The sequence below is a fragment of the Paramormyrops kingsleyae genome, chromosome 1, assembly GCF_048594095.1.
Source record: "Paramormyrops kingsleyae isolate MSU_618 chromosome 1, PKINGS_0.4, whole genome shotgun sequence".
Taxonomy (NCBI): domain Eukaryota; kingdom Metazoa; phylum Chordata; class Actinopteri; order Osteoglossiformes; family Mormyridae; genus Paramormyrops; species Paramormyrops kingsleyae.
In genome coordinates, this window is record NC_132797.1 from 23,125,879 (window position 1) to 23,142,780 (window position 16,902).

General features: G+C 39.6%; 1 protein-coding gene across 5 annotated transcripts in view; it reads left to right on the forward strand.

Moving 5' to 3' along the window:
• The window catches only part of cdh19 (cadherin 19, type 2), a 30,524-nt gene extending 13,816 nt beyond the window's left edge, over positions 1 to 16,708 (forward strand). For 3 of the 5 annotated variants that reach the window (XM_023800298.2, XM_023800299.2, XM_023800300.2), the window contains 9 exons: positions 450 to 569; positions 2,851 to 3,018; positions 4,099 to 4,286; positions 7,132 to 7,385; positions 9,120 to 9,256; positions 9,367 to 9,488; positions 10,478 to 10,595; positions 11,398 to 11,649; positions 13,309 to 16,708. In XM_023800298.2, the coding sequence (XP_023656066.2) occupies positions 450 to 569; positions 2,851 to 3,018; positions 4,099 to 4,286; positions 7,132 to 7,385; positions 9,120 to 9,256; positions 9,367 to 9,488; positions 10,478 to 10,595; positions 11,398 to 11,649; positions 13,309 to 13,823 (1,874 nt within the window). In that variant the 3' untranslated portion in view covers positions 13,824 to 16,708. The other 2 variants (XM_023800302.2, XM_023800301.2) reach the window with 2 other exon arrangements.
• The last annotated feature ends 194 nt before the right edge of the window (positions 16,709 to 16,902 follow it).

The window sequence follows — 16,902 nt, forward strand, 5'->3', positions numbered from 1 at the left end:
TATCTATTTTATGTGCAAAATATAACTGGCACCTATGCAACCTTAGTGAATGTATAGTTCATTGCACGTTCTATTAGTATCATTAACAGACTTCATATTTTGGCAGCTTTAATGGTCGGACTTGAGGGTAAATCAACAGTGAATCTCGGTGATTCCAAGGGATATTGTTATTAGGTACTTTTACACGGCACTTGTACTATTGTAATAGTAAATATTGTTATGCAAATGTTGCCTATTTAAATGAGCGAGACGCGGATATGTCAGAGCAGACTGAGACTGACAGGCGCACACACTCGGCATTGTCCCTGTGGCACCCAAAGTCCCACTCTGAGCATGTATGTCATCCCCAGCTGAGAGAAACTCCACAGGCTTCTGGCGTAATTATTTTCCCCTGTGAGCGTGAGTGGCAGGTCGAGCCAGCGCCACCTGTGTAATCTCTCCCCACACAGGGACCACAGTAGTGCAAGTGACAGCCACAGATGCAGATGATCCGTCGCATGGGAACCACGCCAAGCTCATCTACTCCATACTGCAAGGGGAGCCGTATTTCTCAGTGGAGCCAAAAACAGGTACAATTACAAATGGACTTTGGGTGTTTCCAAATGAAATACTTTCCCTCATTGTCATTCATTAATTTTTATTTGTATATTTTTATTGTTTTTTTTTTTTGTGTGATTGGAATTATATTAGCAGTTGGACATGTACTACTTAGGATATCATATTTTAATTGATATTATTGGTTATTAATATTGCCCTGCAAGTCTGCTTTAACAGGCCTTCTGAGTTGCTATAAATATGCAACCAAAAGTTCTCAACTTGAGCTGCAACTCATTAAATTTTATTAAAAATGAAGCACAACCAAATACAAACAGGAAAAAAAGAAAATTATGAGCCCCTTCCCCTAGCTTTCAAGCTTTACTACAGGCATAATTAAAAAGGTACTCTGCAATTTGTATTTTTTTATTTTATTTATTTTGCTATGTGAAACTCACTAATTGGACCTGTCGAACATGCCAGGCCACTGCCTCTGGCACAAGACACCATTACAAATTACTGGGGTTGGGCCAAACAAGTCTGTGAAACTCAGGATTGGTAGGTTTTTCATCCAATGAAATGTTTAAGCCACTTAATTCCCATTGGTTAATTTATTAGGTCCCATTGGGGTAAAGCAGATAGACAGTAAAACTTTATCCCAACCTCAATGTATCAATGATATTCTTATTAGTGTGTTAATGTTTTTAAAATGGCAAAGCCAAAAAAATAGTTTTCCAGATACCTAATTAAAAATATTTTAGTTGAAGGTGTTGCCTAGTTTAAAATGGGGAAACAGGACAAACCACATAGGAAATGAAAACTTGTCACAGCAGAAATTCACCAGAATTTCACACTTAGTCCCTTTTGTGGCTGTGTTAGAGTCAGGCACAAATAGAACTTCTATAGCTATAGCTTTCAAAACAAAAGGAGTATTTTTACTGATGATTTTAATTTGATGTCCATGTGGAATTAGAGAAAATCAGAAACTGTGAAATGGATCTCTTAGAAAAATAAATATCATTAAATATAGAAAGTATGCCACTATCATATGTGTGTAATACAAATTAAGCATTTATAACGCTGTGATCAGGAACACACCAGGTGTGTGTGTAAGTTCTGCTCTCTGTTCTGGCAAGATGAATCACAAAACAGAAATCTCCTGTACGCAAGTGAGATTCCTTAGAAACCAGAGGGTTAGATCCCTGTTTGTGTTTAATTTAGTTTGGATCCCTACGATTATCTGATGATGAACAAAGCTTACATACCTTTTTTGGTGGAATTTCTTTTAATCTTAAACGACAGAGCATCAGGAGACCTATTTGACTTATAAATTTGAGGCACATATTTGTTCAAATGTGCAAACAATCAGTCCATTACGAACCAAACTTGAGAAAATCTAACATACATCATAAACAGTAGTGACTGGCATACACTGAATAAAAGTAGCTTCATATTACAGATACTGTATAAGACAACATTTATTGATTATATGTTTGGGGTGGCATGGTGGTGTGGTGGTTAGCCCTATTGTGTCACACCTCTGGGACCTGAGAATTGTGGCGGTCCCTCTGGGAACTCCAGCTACCCCCCACAGTCCAAAAACATGCTGAGGTTAATTAGAGTTACAAAGTTGCCCATAGGTGTGCATGTGTGAGTTAATGGTGCATGAGTGTGCCCTTTGATGGGTTGGTGCCTGGCCTTGCTCATGTAGCCTGCAAGATGGGCTCCAGACCACCCCCCCCCCCCCAGCACTGAATAGGATAAGTGGTTTCAGAAAATAGATGGATGCCTGAGTTTGTTGTCAGTGTCTGATTTATTGTCAGAATTTAAAGTAAAAAGAAAAACCCAACCTTTAGATAGCAATGTCGGTCATGTTCCTAGACAGTCAAACTACAGTATGCAGCTGAGCTTCTACACAAAGCTCTTCCCTACCCACACTACTGTGCAAAAGTTTTAGGCACTCGAAGAAAATGTTTAAGGCTATTCATTACGGCAGTCAGTGGATATTTGCTCAGGAAAAAAATAATTTACAAGAATTTAACATTAGAACATATGCTAATAAGACCAACAGATGAACGCTGCTTCAGTTCCCAAACCTCTCCTCGGGGACACCACAGACATTCCATGTATATTTGACCACCAACTCAATCAAATAATTAAATTGAGTAAATAATTTTTACCAACGTGACGACTATTTGAACATCATTTATTTGACTACCTAAGACTTTTGCACAGTACTGTATATTGTTGTGGTGCATGGCATAAAATCTCTGCATATGAAAAGCCTGTGCATAGAATGTGCTACGTGTCTCCTAGGAATCATTGTGACCTCACTGGCCAACATGGACAGGGAAACTCGGGAAAAGTACTTTGTAGTAGTGCAGGTGAAGGACATGATGGGATTATCTGGTAGCTACTCAGCTACTACCACAGTTACCATTATATTGTCTGATGTCAATGACAATGGACCCGTCTTCCAGCACAGTAAGTTGAACTCTGCATTTTTGTGGGGTGACTATAAGATTGATCAGCCCTTCACCTTTCACTCCCTCACTAATGAGAATGTCTGAACTGCATTCCATTTCCATTCATTAGAAGAATGGCTCACTATGTGAATAATGATAACGATAATAATCTCACCAGCTAGCTAAAATATAAAGCTACATTGATGTGTACTTCTAAGTGCATTGTTTGTTTTGTTGTGTACATAGATGTGTAAATATCATACAGAAAAGGGTGTGTGTGTGTGTATGTATATATATATATATATATATATCTGTGTGTGTGTGTGTGTGTGTGTGTGTGTATGACTGGACCCAGTGTGTTAAAATAATGATGATTGTAATTTATCTGACAGCAAGGGACCTTGCTGTTTTCTTTTGTCATTTATTCCCTTTTAAAAACCGTGGCACTATAACAAATCTCTAGAGCAACATGTGCTGCAAGTCGGTCGGACATATCGCATTTAATCCCTCGTATCTGAAGGGACATTTGTCATGACCTTTACAAACAAACAAACAAACTTTGTGGAGTTTCCAGGCAGCTTGCAAAATAACAGTTTGCAACTAGCTCTGATCTTTCTGAAACTTAAATCCTCGGAATTAACATCCATTTCCTATTCCTGATCCTATATTTACAGCACAGCAAATTACTGATAGCATATTAATCATAATTTGAACACCAAGCCCTTCTGGACTTTTCTACATTTCTAGATAGAAGGCACAAGTAACACCGTAACATTGTTGCTGCTTATAGACATCTCTAACTATGTGTGACTTGCTTTAACAGAAAGCAAGAATAGAAAGCAAACAAAGGTCACTCTTGTGGATCTTAGACCCACCGCATATAATGAGAGAGATGTGCAGGATTACAGCAAAGCACAGTGCAGAACTTGATTATTACAGTGTAGAGTTGCATTTTGACAGTTGCAACTGCAGCAAATACGGAGAGTCTAATTTACTAACAGTATAGATTAATGTCAAGTGAAGTAAAATAAAATCCCATGATCCTCTCTTAGGGATCATCAATCATTTACTGGCTCCCTTAAATCCTATATATTCCCAGGTCTGTACTCCTTTGCTGTGGCAGAATCCGCCGCGGTGGGTACGACCGTGGGCCGGATTAAGGCCGATGACAGTGACGTGGGTGTCAATGCCAGAATGACCTACGGTCTGGAGGAGAAGGAGGGCAATGGAACTTTCCAGATCCATACTGACCCGGTCACACAAGAGGGGGTAATTCTGCTTGCCAAGGTATATAACATCAGTGAATAGCCCTGCTTATTTGGCATAATCCTAGTAAATACACTAAAATATCTGCATATATCACCATAGTTTTAATGTCACTTTATGAGTATGCTTTTAGTTAAAAATTTGATTAGACTTTTTTATTTTTATTTTGTAATTTCATAAACTTAAACATGTAATTACTTCCTCTAGAATAACATTGACCTAAATTTTACATTTTAAGTTATCTGTATACCAGTGATATTCCCTTAAGGTCTGTTAATGGTAATTTATCAGTTTTATTGCACTAAGTTCTATAAAACTTTCATCACACAACAAAGATATTTTCACATGCACTGCATCAAACACTAGGGGTTTTCTCAAGTTATTTTAATTGCCATTCCTACACCACAGGAATTTATGGGGTCCAAGCAGGGGAGCTGAAAACTAGGATTTGTTTTTAAACTTGTACCATAAATAATATATAACATTGTATCGCAATTGTATAATCATGTGTACAACAGATAAATCTACCTGGAAATGTTGTTACTGATGCAACACTGAAGTTGTTGCAGCCAAACTGATGTTAATGATTAGTAGCAGCCCTGAGATGGTCTGGTTTATAATGCAGTTCAGCAAAAAGAGTTCAGCATAATCAAGCTATGTCCCTTTTAATTAATTTTGTTAGTTCAACTGTTAGCCCCTGCTGCTGGTGTTAGTCTCAGTGGCCAAACGTTAAATGCAGAAAAATTAGTTCCTGTTCGTACAAAGCATGGCAATAAATTCAAGATCGATATGACAGCAACAGTCATTTGTATCTGAAACTTTTACTTTATAAACCTATTAACAATGAGAATTGGTCGACAGCTTGTGTTATCAGCAACAGACTTTTGCATAATTCGTAAATAAAATGCACCACCTGTACGAGTTTCAGGAAGTCCCAGGAATCATACTCTCCTCGGAGAAAAAAACTCTTTTAAAATAATTGGTCTGTAAAATGCTTCTTTGTTCACTACATATTTGTTCAAAAATTAAACATGAACTTGTTGACAAGCTTTCAGCTTTCACCATACTCTTCCATTTTTTCCCTACACTCCTTAATTGACATGTGTTGAGTTTTGCACTAGTGTCAGTTTTTAAATTCATCACAGCTGGGCCTCCTCTGGAAACCTTTGTTTATAATTGTCATCTTCTCACCTGATTGATTGATCTTAACCGCCCACGCTATGCATCTTTGTCAAAATGCTTCATAAAACATTTATCGTTGCATTGCTTCCGACTGGACGTTTTGAATAATAAGTGTGACTCGCTGATCGCGGGGAGCCGTTACATACAGAGAGCTGCCAAACGCTCAGACCAGCCTTTCAATCACCTCTCATTCATCTTTCTCATGATGTACGAGTGCAGGCCAGCTACTTCTGAAAAATGGAGACTGGTGGGTTGGTGTCTTTTAAAGTAATGTGCTGATAATAGAGCAATAACTCAATGGCCTGTATTATCCCACAAAGCCTGCATAAGTCACTCCAGATGGGAAATTCAGATGAATGTAATCATTTTCAGGATGCAAATTGAAATTGATTTTCAAATCATACAGCATGTAGGTTGCATTGATGTCTGCAACTTAAACAGGTGGTTCTCATTTTTATATCAGTGAATATTCTAATGTATATACCCACTGGTCGAACTTATATATCCACTGACCAGCAACTCTAATGTATTTACCCATTGATCAGTGGCCCTAACTTATATACCCACTGAACAGCAACTCTAATGTATATACCCACTGACCGGCTGCTGTAATATATATACAGTACTGTGCAAAAGTCTTAGGTAGCCAAATAAAATGATGTTTAAATGACCTTCATGTTAATGTAAAACTATGATATTATGCCTGTCACAGTGTGTTAGCTTAGCTATTTTAAAACTTCTGCTAAAATCACCCCAGTATTTGCAGCAACCATCCAATGCACCCATGTAATTTTTGACCAGTAGCACACCACATTTAGCTAATTATAATCTCACTGATATTTTTAAGTAATGAAATTAGATAATTGATTGAGCTGGTGGTGAAATGTAACAAATACCTGGAATGGCTGGAGTGCCCCTGATGAGAGGTTTGGGAACTGAAGTGGTGTTCATCTAGTCATCCGACAAGATAATAGTAACTTCTTACTAGTTATTATTGCATTACTCTTAAGTTTCATATATTCTAATGCTGAATGGATAAATGGCTTTAAACATTTCTTTTGACGACAAGACTTTTGCACAGTACTGTACCTGCTCAGGGCTGCCTGCCCTATATATGAGCAGAATCTCACGTATGATGCCAGAGCACTGTTTAGGTACCCACTGACAAGCTACTCTAATGTATTCCCAATGGAACGTGTTAAAATAGTGTTTGAAAGCTGTAAACTTGTCTATAATTATTCCACAAATTGAAATATTTATTTTATGTATGTTTTATTAATATTGTATAAGCCAGTTTTATATAGTATATCTAATACTTCCAGTTCACTTATTTAGGGTGAGGGTTAGCCTGTAGCTTACCTTAGGAAGTACAGGGCACCAAACAAGGAACACGATGGCATCTATGGATCACAGGGCACCAAACAAGGAACACGATGACATCTATGGATCACAGGGCACCAAACAAGGAACACGATGGCATCTATGGATCACAGGGCACCAAACAAGGAACATGATGACATCTATGGATCACAGGGCACCAAACAAGGAACACGATGGCATCTATGGATCACAGGGCACCAAATAAGGAACTGAATGACATATATGGATCACAGGGCACACACAGATACACAATATGGCAAATTTCATTTACATTGCTCAGTTTTCCATTAATGTGTCTCCTCAGACCTTGGATTATGAAACCAAGAAGCGGTTTGTCATCATCGCAGAGGCCATAAACGATCCCATGGACACTCGTTATCTCGGCTACGATGAGTTCCGGGACCAGGCGACCATAAAGATCTTCGTGGAAGACGTGGATGAAGCCCCAGTGTTTCCTGTTCAAGAGTATGAGTGGAAAGTTCAGGAAAACATGGCTGCGGGAACGACTGTCGGCACCGTTAGTGCCATGGATCGTGATGCAGCTAATAACTCGATTAGGTGATGTCAAATTAGCTACTTTATCGTCGAACTTCTGTGGCATGCGGAAAGCCTTACAAGCGCTTAGGGGTCTTGTTTATAAACCGTATCTGTAAAAGGTATCTTGGAAGCCCGCTTTGTGAATTGACCAGCACAAGTGTGGCAAAATGTTTCATTTCAAGTGATTTCACTCGTTTTTTATGTACCTAAATTTATTTATTTCTGTGTTCCCTCCACAGTCATATTTATATTGCATTACTCCAGCATGACATGAAACCTTGTGACTATAGCATACCTTTAAATCTCCTTCTTGATTCCATTTAAATTCATTGCTAACCCTTATCAAAAAGAAATCACAGGGTTAAATCCACCAGTTCAGGGCAAGGGGTAATAATGTGTTAGTTTGTTATTCAGCTCGGGTACGATTTTATGAAATGCACATGGGTTGCTGGTAAAGCACAAAGCAGTGTGGACTGTTTGCTGCCTCGCTGCATATCAAACTCTCTGGTTGGAATAATAATCATGGACTATGTCTCATATGCAGAGCTTCTCCCTAATGCTTATGAGCTGTGGGCTGAGAGTTTATAAACCCATTAATGTGTGGTCTTATGCAGGAAGAGAGCTGCTGTTTTGCCATCAAATAAGGAATTGAAAGACATTTCTCAAAATATTATACATATAGATTATATATAGTACTGTGCAAAAGTCTTAATCAGTCAGAGAAAATGAATAATTAAAACTATTAATCTACAAGTAAAACTATCTAGCTGGGTAGTAAATGTGTTTGCTCAGAAACAAAAATAATAATTTGGCATTAGAATATTTTAAGATGAAGAGTAACACAACAAAAAATAACAAGAGTTTCTTCTGTTCTCTAAAAATTTGCAAATATCTTGTTGGATGGCCAGAACACCAATTCAGGGGCATGTAAATATTAGATTTCACCACCAATTAATGAACTTAATTAGTGAAATAATTTGATGAGGTATTAATTAGCCAAACATGGACATGTTAGATGGTTGCTGCAAACACTGGGGTGATTTTAGGAGGTTTTGAAACATAATCATTTAAACATAATTTTGTCGAACTGCCTGTACAGTATTGTATGTCCTAGAGGTTCTGTGCTCCAGTTATCCCCGAGACACGACGCAGATATCGTTTACAGCGCTGTGGCAGTTGAGTCATGAAAAGCATGCTGCAATATTTTATACCTGTTTATAAAAAGCAATTGAATATGAATCCAGGTTTGAAATTGTCAATCAAAAAGTTGGTTTTCCATATGAAACAGAATATATATGTGTGTTATATAAAAGTCTTTTTATGTGGGAAAACCATATTGGGTCTCTATTCATGCGTTTTAAAAGCAAAGTATGTCAAGTGATTTGGTTGCAGTTCGGTATAAAATGTCAGTTGAGATTCGGAACTACTGCAATGAGGCAAACAACAATTATTGTCCTTCCTAAAGACTCTGAAAAGGGAAAAGAGGGACAAAAGCAAAATGTGGACTAATCTGGCACAGAAATGTAAAGAATATAAATTGCTTTCCTCTTTATTTATACTGGATTACATACCAGCAGTTTTCACCATGAGCTGCATCAAGTAAGATGCTAATTTATTAAATATAAAACCAGATATATTATTTAGCAATATAAGATTATATTTACAGAAAAGCAGAACAAACATGCTCACAGAACTGAATTTTAACACTTTTCCTTTGAAGTAAAAAAAACTATGGGTCTTGTGATCTTTTTCCAGGTATAATATTGATAGAGACTCCAGTGTGAAGAAACTGTTCAAAATAGATCCAAACAATGGAACAATTATTACTGTGAAATCTTTGGACCGGGAGAGTGTATCCTGGCACAATTTTACCGTGACTGCCAGTGAAACAAGTAAGCCAAACCTCTCACATTCTACAGAATTCCAGAACAGACGCTACAATCACGACACTGATTATGATGGTACCCAAACTCTGTGTGTATTGTGTGTTTTGCACTTTCAGAACAGAATCGTTTATTTTCTTCGGTGCCAGTGTTCATCAAGGTGTTGGATGTCAATGACAACGCTCCACAGTTCTCTAAAGTCTACCAGCCGTATGTTTGTGAAGGCGCACAGTCTGGAGAGGTTGGCATTCAATTAGTCATTATCGATTGCTTTTATATAAATTTAACATCATGCAATCCTTTCCCCAAGTAACTACTATGTCTCAATACACTCAGTGGCCACTGTATTAGGTACACCTGCCTAGTACCAGGAAGGGCCCACATTTTCCTACAGAATAGCTTGAATCTTTTGAGGCAAGAATTCAACAGCATTCAGAAACATTCCTTATCACATTTGGGCCATGATATTCTTATGCTCATTGCCAACCTCTTAGCTTTAATGAATCTGGCCACTTCCTCTGATCTCTATCTTTAACAAGGTGTGGTAACACTTTACTTGAGGAGGCACAAGTAACACAAACTCAGTTACTACTCAAGTACAAATCATAAACAAATATAATAACTACTTGAAATACATTAACCGTCATAACTGATTAATGATGAACACACATGGGAACAGTATATAACAAACTAACACTCTCTGGTTAATTAATACATTAAGTAAGAGTATAGTACTGCGTTATTTGTGCTCCCTCAAGTAAGGTGTTACCCAAAGAATTTTTGTCAGAACATTCTCTGTAAATTCTCGGCAATCTAGTGTGTGGAAATCCCGGGGGAATGACTGTTTCCGAGATGCTGGTCCCGCCACTATGCCTGTCACCAACAATCACGCCATGTTAAAAATTGTTTAGGTCAAGCATCTGGCCCCTTCTAATGCTCCGTCAAACAGTAACTGAACCTTGTGACCCCATCCCTGTGCTCTGTGTATTGTGTCGTGGCCACACAGTTCCCACTAGGCTCAGGCTGTTGGTGTTTGCAAGCAGGTGTACCAGACAAAATGGCCGCAGAGAGATTGAGTATATACATAGAGACAGAGCCTAAGCCTTGTCGTAAGTACCGGTAAATTAAAGAAAGCAAAAGCCCCGAGAGAGGAAGTCCTCCACCTCTCCCATCTGAGAGAAGACACAACACTTGCCGGGTCTCGCCCTGACGGTGTCCTCCATCCTCCAGCTCGTACAGCTGGTCAGTGCCATGGACCTGGATGACCCTGGAGAGGGGCACCACTTTTACTTCTCCTTGGTTCCTGAGAAGCGTATCAACCCGAACTTCACACTTCGAGACAACCAAGGTCAGACATAAGGACGGCATGCAGTGGGCTAAGCTTTGGGGCTGCCAACTCTCACATATCTGGCGTGACACTTACACTTTCAGACTGTCACGCTCATCTTTCGGCAGATCTATATTATTACATTTTAAACCTAAAATTAGGTACATCAAAAGCACAGACTATTTACAAGGTAATAAAACTGCTATATACATGTCAATGCATGTGTATGTGAGTACAGACTTTGGTGACACTGAAGCTTCTTCTTTGAAAATATAGCTAAACTTCCTGTTACTCCTGCACTTTATGTTATTCTGTTAGTCTGTTTATAATTCATTTCTTTAATACTTTGACTATCTCGATACGTTGTTTACCTCTAAATACAGTTCGATTCTTTCATATATTGTTTACCTCTTTATTATCGTTTACCTCTATATTATTTGCTTTTTGATTGCTTCGGCTTTGGATGCCCGGTCAAATACAGTATTATTGTCACTTTAAAATGTGCATGCGTACAATGAAACAAAACAGTTTTTGTCCAAGACTTTAAAAACAGCCTCACACGTAAGATGACAGAAAACACATCACAACAACGAACAAATAAAGAGTCTTGTTGTGTGTAACTCAATGACAATAAAACCTTGAATATTTTCTTTAAAAATGACTTAGAAAATCTAAAGTATGGTGATCTGAGGAATTAAAGAAGATTAAAGAAATGGTGAATGATGCAGTGAGGATTTTGAGGCTGCAGAATGAGTCAGACTCTCTCTACCTCCAGCCTGCTGTAAAAGTACGTTCTACTCGTGGCTTTTCTGGCTAATTTTAGACAACACTGCCGGGATCCTGACCCGCCGGAGCTCCTTCTCGCGGCAGGACCGCACCCAGTACCTTCTTCCCGTCGTGATCGCCGATAGCGGCGTCCCCCCGCTCAGCAGCACGGCCACACTCACCATCACGGTGTGCGGATGCGAGCCGGCAGGTCACTGCCCCAGCGACGGTGTCCAGGCCCTCGCGCTTCCCATGGGGCTCGGCATCTACGCGCTCGTCGCCATTGTCGTCTGCGTCCTCACAGTCACAGGTGGGGCGGGGGGGGTACCTGTGTGATATTTCTGAGCAACATTGGGGGGGGGGCTAACCAGTAAATTTATTCCTTTTGAATTTTGAAGGCGTTTTACTTGAAAAACAACACTGCAGTACTGAATTATTTCATACAAACCCTAGGCTATGTATCGATGGAGGACTCTTAGAGGAAAAGAGATTGAAATGGCCTTGAATAGAATAGATATTTAGTCAGAGGCGATTCTAGGATTTTTGTTGAGGTGGGGGCATGCCCGTACCTACTGTACCATTGAGGACACCAAGGTCAAGTCCCCAGTATGTTTTCCAATAACCATGATCCATTATTGGGCACACCTAAGATGGGCTAACACTTTTGACCTCAGTATTTTACAATTCATAAATTCAGACAAAGAAGCTGATTTTTGTCATTAGCCAATGATATGTTTTTAATTTGAATTTGTGAGTGACAGAGGAGGGGGCACTCCAGGGGCCAATCAGCTTTCAGCTGAGGCGAGTGCCCCTTTAGCCATGCCCCTGTGTTTAGTCATGTGCCCAATCGTGATCTGAGATTTGGATCTCAGCTGCTTTGTAATTGAAACAAGGGCCTCCCCAGTTAGTCTGGATGTCTCACCTCCTGCAGACCAGTTTGGGGCCACCAGGTTACTGGCTGACATGCATTGTTCCTGTGGTAGGTGTTACAGTAGGTGTTAGGTCTTCCTCACACCACATTGTGCTCAGGAACAAACAGAGCTGGCAGAAAGCCTTTGGAAGCACCATGCCTTTAAATCTTTAACAGTGACTGAGAGTAAAGCAGCTCTGGTGTGTCTTATGGCTACAGCTGCAAAAAAACATCAGTTTTCACTAATTGTGAAATTGCTCTTTTTTTGTACAGAGCATGGAATTAGTTCAAACTAAACACATTCCCATCAATCTGGCAAGTACAAGTGTGCATATATATAATGCTATTAATTCATTTACTTCTGGAAGGTCAGTCACTTATGCCAGCGTTGGAAGAACACTCACTTGCCATGGTGTTATTAACCAACACTAAACACCACTAAATGCTTAACAAAACAAAAACATGTGCCTTTATGAGAAAACATATGTATGGTTTAATAATATGCTATAGATTGGCAGTAGAGATCATAGGCAGTTTGACCATGGATGCATCCCCTGCTCATCAGATAAAAATGCAATTTGATCCAATTAAGTTTGATAAAATTTAATTTCACTGTAAAGTAATATTTGAAATGTGCCATGTGTTAGTTATATCAATATGCAATAATAATTTATTGGACATGTATTTATTTACTATATTCTTTTACAAATTGCTTTGTATGGATGAATGACTCACCTTGCACCCCCTGGGAGAAAAACCTAGAATCGCCTATTGTAAAGATAATTGTTTTACGTGAACTTCCTATTTGAAAGTTTTATAGAAAAAACACAAAAGTTTTCTTTACTTCCTGTAAATAGTTGCTCTTGTACTGATATAGTATATATACTGATATAGTAACCCAGTGGGAATGGTGTTCTTAAAGCTTGAGCGACCATTGTGCTGGATCGCAGCTCCCAGTTGATGTTGAATCGGGGTGCCCTGCCTCTCAGTCACGACCCGTCCCCCCCCCCAATTAATCATTCATCATCCACTAGCCGCCTGCCCATTTTCTGTCCGCAGTCCTCATCGCGCTAACACTGGCGGTGAGGAGCCACAAGACCCGGCGGCGCAATGAGGCCAAGCAGGAGAGCGGGCCGGTGGCGTGGGCGGACCTTCCCGGGAAGGTGTTCCGGCACTCCGAGCCGGAGGCCACGAACAGCCTGGAAGCCTACAGCCCGGTGCCCCTGAGGCGTCAACCGAAGCGAAGAGACAGGCACAGGTTCAGCAGGGCGGAGATCGAGGCCAGCATCCGCATGTCATTCTGTCAGTCCTACCACATCGGCCCAGAGGATGAGGCCTTTCGGCAGTTCATGCGGGAGCGGCTGCTGGAAGCCGACACCGACCCATTTGCCCCGCCCTTCGACTGCGTGCGGACATATGCCTTCGAGGGCAGGGGCTCGTCGGCCGGCTCGCTCAGCTCCCTGGGCTCCCTCACAGCGTCGGAGACGAGTCCGGAGCGGCCGCAGGATTCGGGCAGGAGGCTCGTGAGACTGGCACCCTGGCATGGGGGCAGCGAAGAGGAGACGAGCTTCTGAGGAGGATCTCACGAATGAGGAAACGGAACAGGAAAAAAAATAAGCTTGCGAGAAAAAATAAGCGCTGTACTATAACTCCATTCTGTTTGTATTCAGCATGGGGACTCTTTCTTAAAACACATTTATTTGTGTATTTCAAAATGTTTTTTAAATTCTCATTTGTTTTAACATGTCAGTGCCTTCATTTTCACAGTGTGTGCACCACACTAGCATATTCTGTTATACAGTATTATTTTCCTGTGGGATATGTATTTAATATTATTATAAAACTGTTCCAAAGAAATCATACCCATAAATATTGTAAAAACAAAATGCAGGGGATGATGAGGAAAGTGTGTGGGGGGGGGAAAGGTAAGCAAATTTTTAAATATGGGAATTTTTAAATGTTTTTGAAAATGGACTCAGTGTTTACTGAAACTGGGTTCAATACTGCAAGAACGAGTAGAACACATGCAAAGCACTCTGAACGAAACTGGTCTGGGTTTTTTGTGAGATTTTCAGCCTGCCTGGACAAGACACCATGGGGGGAGGGGGGTAGTGTTCACAGCTGAGTTGAGTGACTTATTTGGGGAGTTGTGGTCAGGAGGTATGCTTGTGAAGGACTGGAGTATAGATGTATAGTATAGATTTGTGGAGCCGGGGTGGGGGGCATCAAAAACAAACAAACAGATTACAAAACGAATGCTACAAACGCTGACGGGGGACACGGCAGACGGGAAAGCCGAGGTCTTGGACCGTAAGATTGAGCCTCGAGCGAATCTCGCCGCTCCTTACATATCGAGCCTGTGACTTCGGGTTTAATGAAGTCCCAGGTGACAAGGGGGGTTACAAATATTCACACTTACTTTAGATTCTTGCATGTAAAATTGAAAAGCACTCGAGCAGCGTGGCTGCATGTCGGACATTCCTTCTTATTTTCCCCAAAGAAGGCAGATTTAATGTCATGTTAATGAATTGTATACCGAGATGGCTGATGTGGGTTTTTGGCATTATGATTTGTAATAAGTGCTTACTTTGGTAAGATCAATGTTGTTAATTTTTGATACATTATTAATACTCAGTAGAGCACTACACACACAGATGCACACACACACACACACACACACATATATATATATAAACATAGTGCCAATCGAATGTTTGGACACACATACCCACAGAAAGGTTTATCTGTACAATTTTCTATATTTTAGAATTATTACAAAGACATCAAAATGATAAAATTATATATGCACTATGAATTATGCACTGACCAAAAAACTAAACAAAAAAAAAGAAAATTAATTTGTTGGCAGCTCAGTAGGAAAGTTTTCGGTTAAAATCTCGTGGTCGGCGGAATGATGCTACCATTGAGCCCTTGAGTGAGGCCCCTAACCCCTATTGCTCCAGGGACTGGCTGACCATACTTTCTTCTCTGGTGAACCATTTCTACTGTGTTTAAATCAGGTGGTCAGGTCATGTGACGTTACAGTATCACTCTCTTCTGTAGGCTGCTGGGTGTGTCCAGAATTTTGACTGGAACTATACACACACACAAGCAGACGATGGACATTCATTTTACAAGTTGCAGAAACTTTGATACAAATTATTTATTAAGATTTCTGTAACATGAAATTTGGTCATGCGCCCGGAGCTTTTGTTTGCATTGGTTCTTGTAAAATCAATTCTGTCTTCATTGAGAAAAAGTGCCATTTTGTGCTAAGAATGTAACCCCATAGCTTCAAAAAAATGGTTGTCTTGAATTGCTGTGGGATACATTTAATTTTATGAATCTGCATAGACGTGTTTGATGTATATTTTTTGGCATTATGATTTGAAATAGATACTTTTTACTTTTGTGGGATGACTATTCTTTTCTTGACAACACTTTCAGCAATATTCTTTTAAAATGAAGGGGAATTGATATTAGGTAAAGCACAATATATATATATATATATATATATATATATATATATATCAAACTTATTAGCAAACAATGGACACTCATTTTATGAGTTACCAATGTTTCCATACAAACTCGGAGCTCAGATATTTTTGTTGCAGTGTACATTTGACATAAGGATTACTTCACACCTCAAATACCCAACTGTATTGTATATGAAAACATTATGAAGGGCGTGCATTCACAGGCAAAATGCCATCTATGAAGCCCACGGGAGTGGTACATCATTAATAGCAGAAAGACCTTTGAAAATCCTGCATAAATATCTAATTAGGTATGGTAACCTTTAGGAGACTCTAGTGTATGAATACTAAGCAGATCAGGAGTTCTTCTACTGCATGGAAACTATCCACTCAACATGTTGGAGAGCGCATTGACATTACAGAGCTTTGCCCCATGTAAAAAGGGCATGCAATTAAAATTGCAGAGTGCACTGATCCAAAGTCATTGCCCAATATCAACCCAATTTAACGCACAGTTAGCCCCTTCCTCCATGCTCCGGGATGGTGAACAGAAAATAACCCACGGTGGCTTCCAATACAAAGCCTTCTTGCGTTATAAACCAGATCATTATAAAATGTACAACAAAACTACTGAGGCGTTATGTGCTCTACACACAAATGGATGGCAATTTGTCTTCCGATATCCCCCAAAGTCATGAACGTGCCCGGCTCCTCGCTAAGGGTAGTTGTGCATTTCATGCGTGTGTCCCTCATGGGAAATGTGGAATATTACAAAGAGCATTTAGCGAGCTTTCTTCAAACCCTGCAAATGCCCCTGGATCAGAAGGCAAAGTCGTGTTACTCTCACACCATTTCATTGTATATTTGCATATCGTTATTATATATGTATGTTTTATTTTGTATTTATTGAATAAGTACCTATTAAGTTATTATCTGTCATTGCTTTTCAGAAATGCTGCATAATAAATGATTAGACTCGATCTGGCTTGTAGGCATTTTGTCAGTTTCCAACAAAGTTTTGTGGGTTTCTGTTCATTTGCTTGGGAGCTTTCCACTCTATATTTTTGTGCATTACATTTTTGCATATATTATTCAGGTATACTGACCATTAAATTATATTAAATATAGCCACTTTAAGTTATATAAGCTGTTTTTTATTCTCCTTTTGATTTTG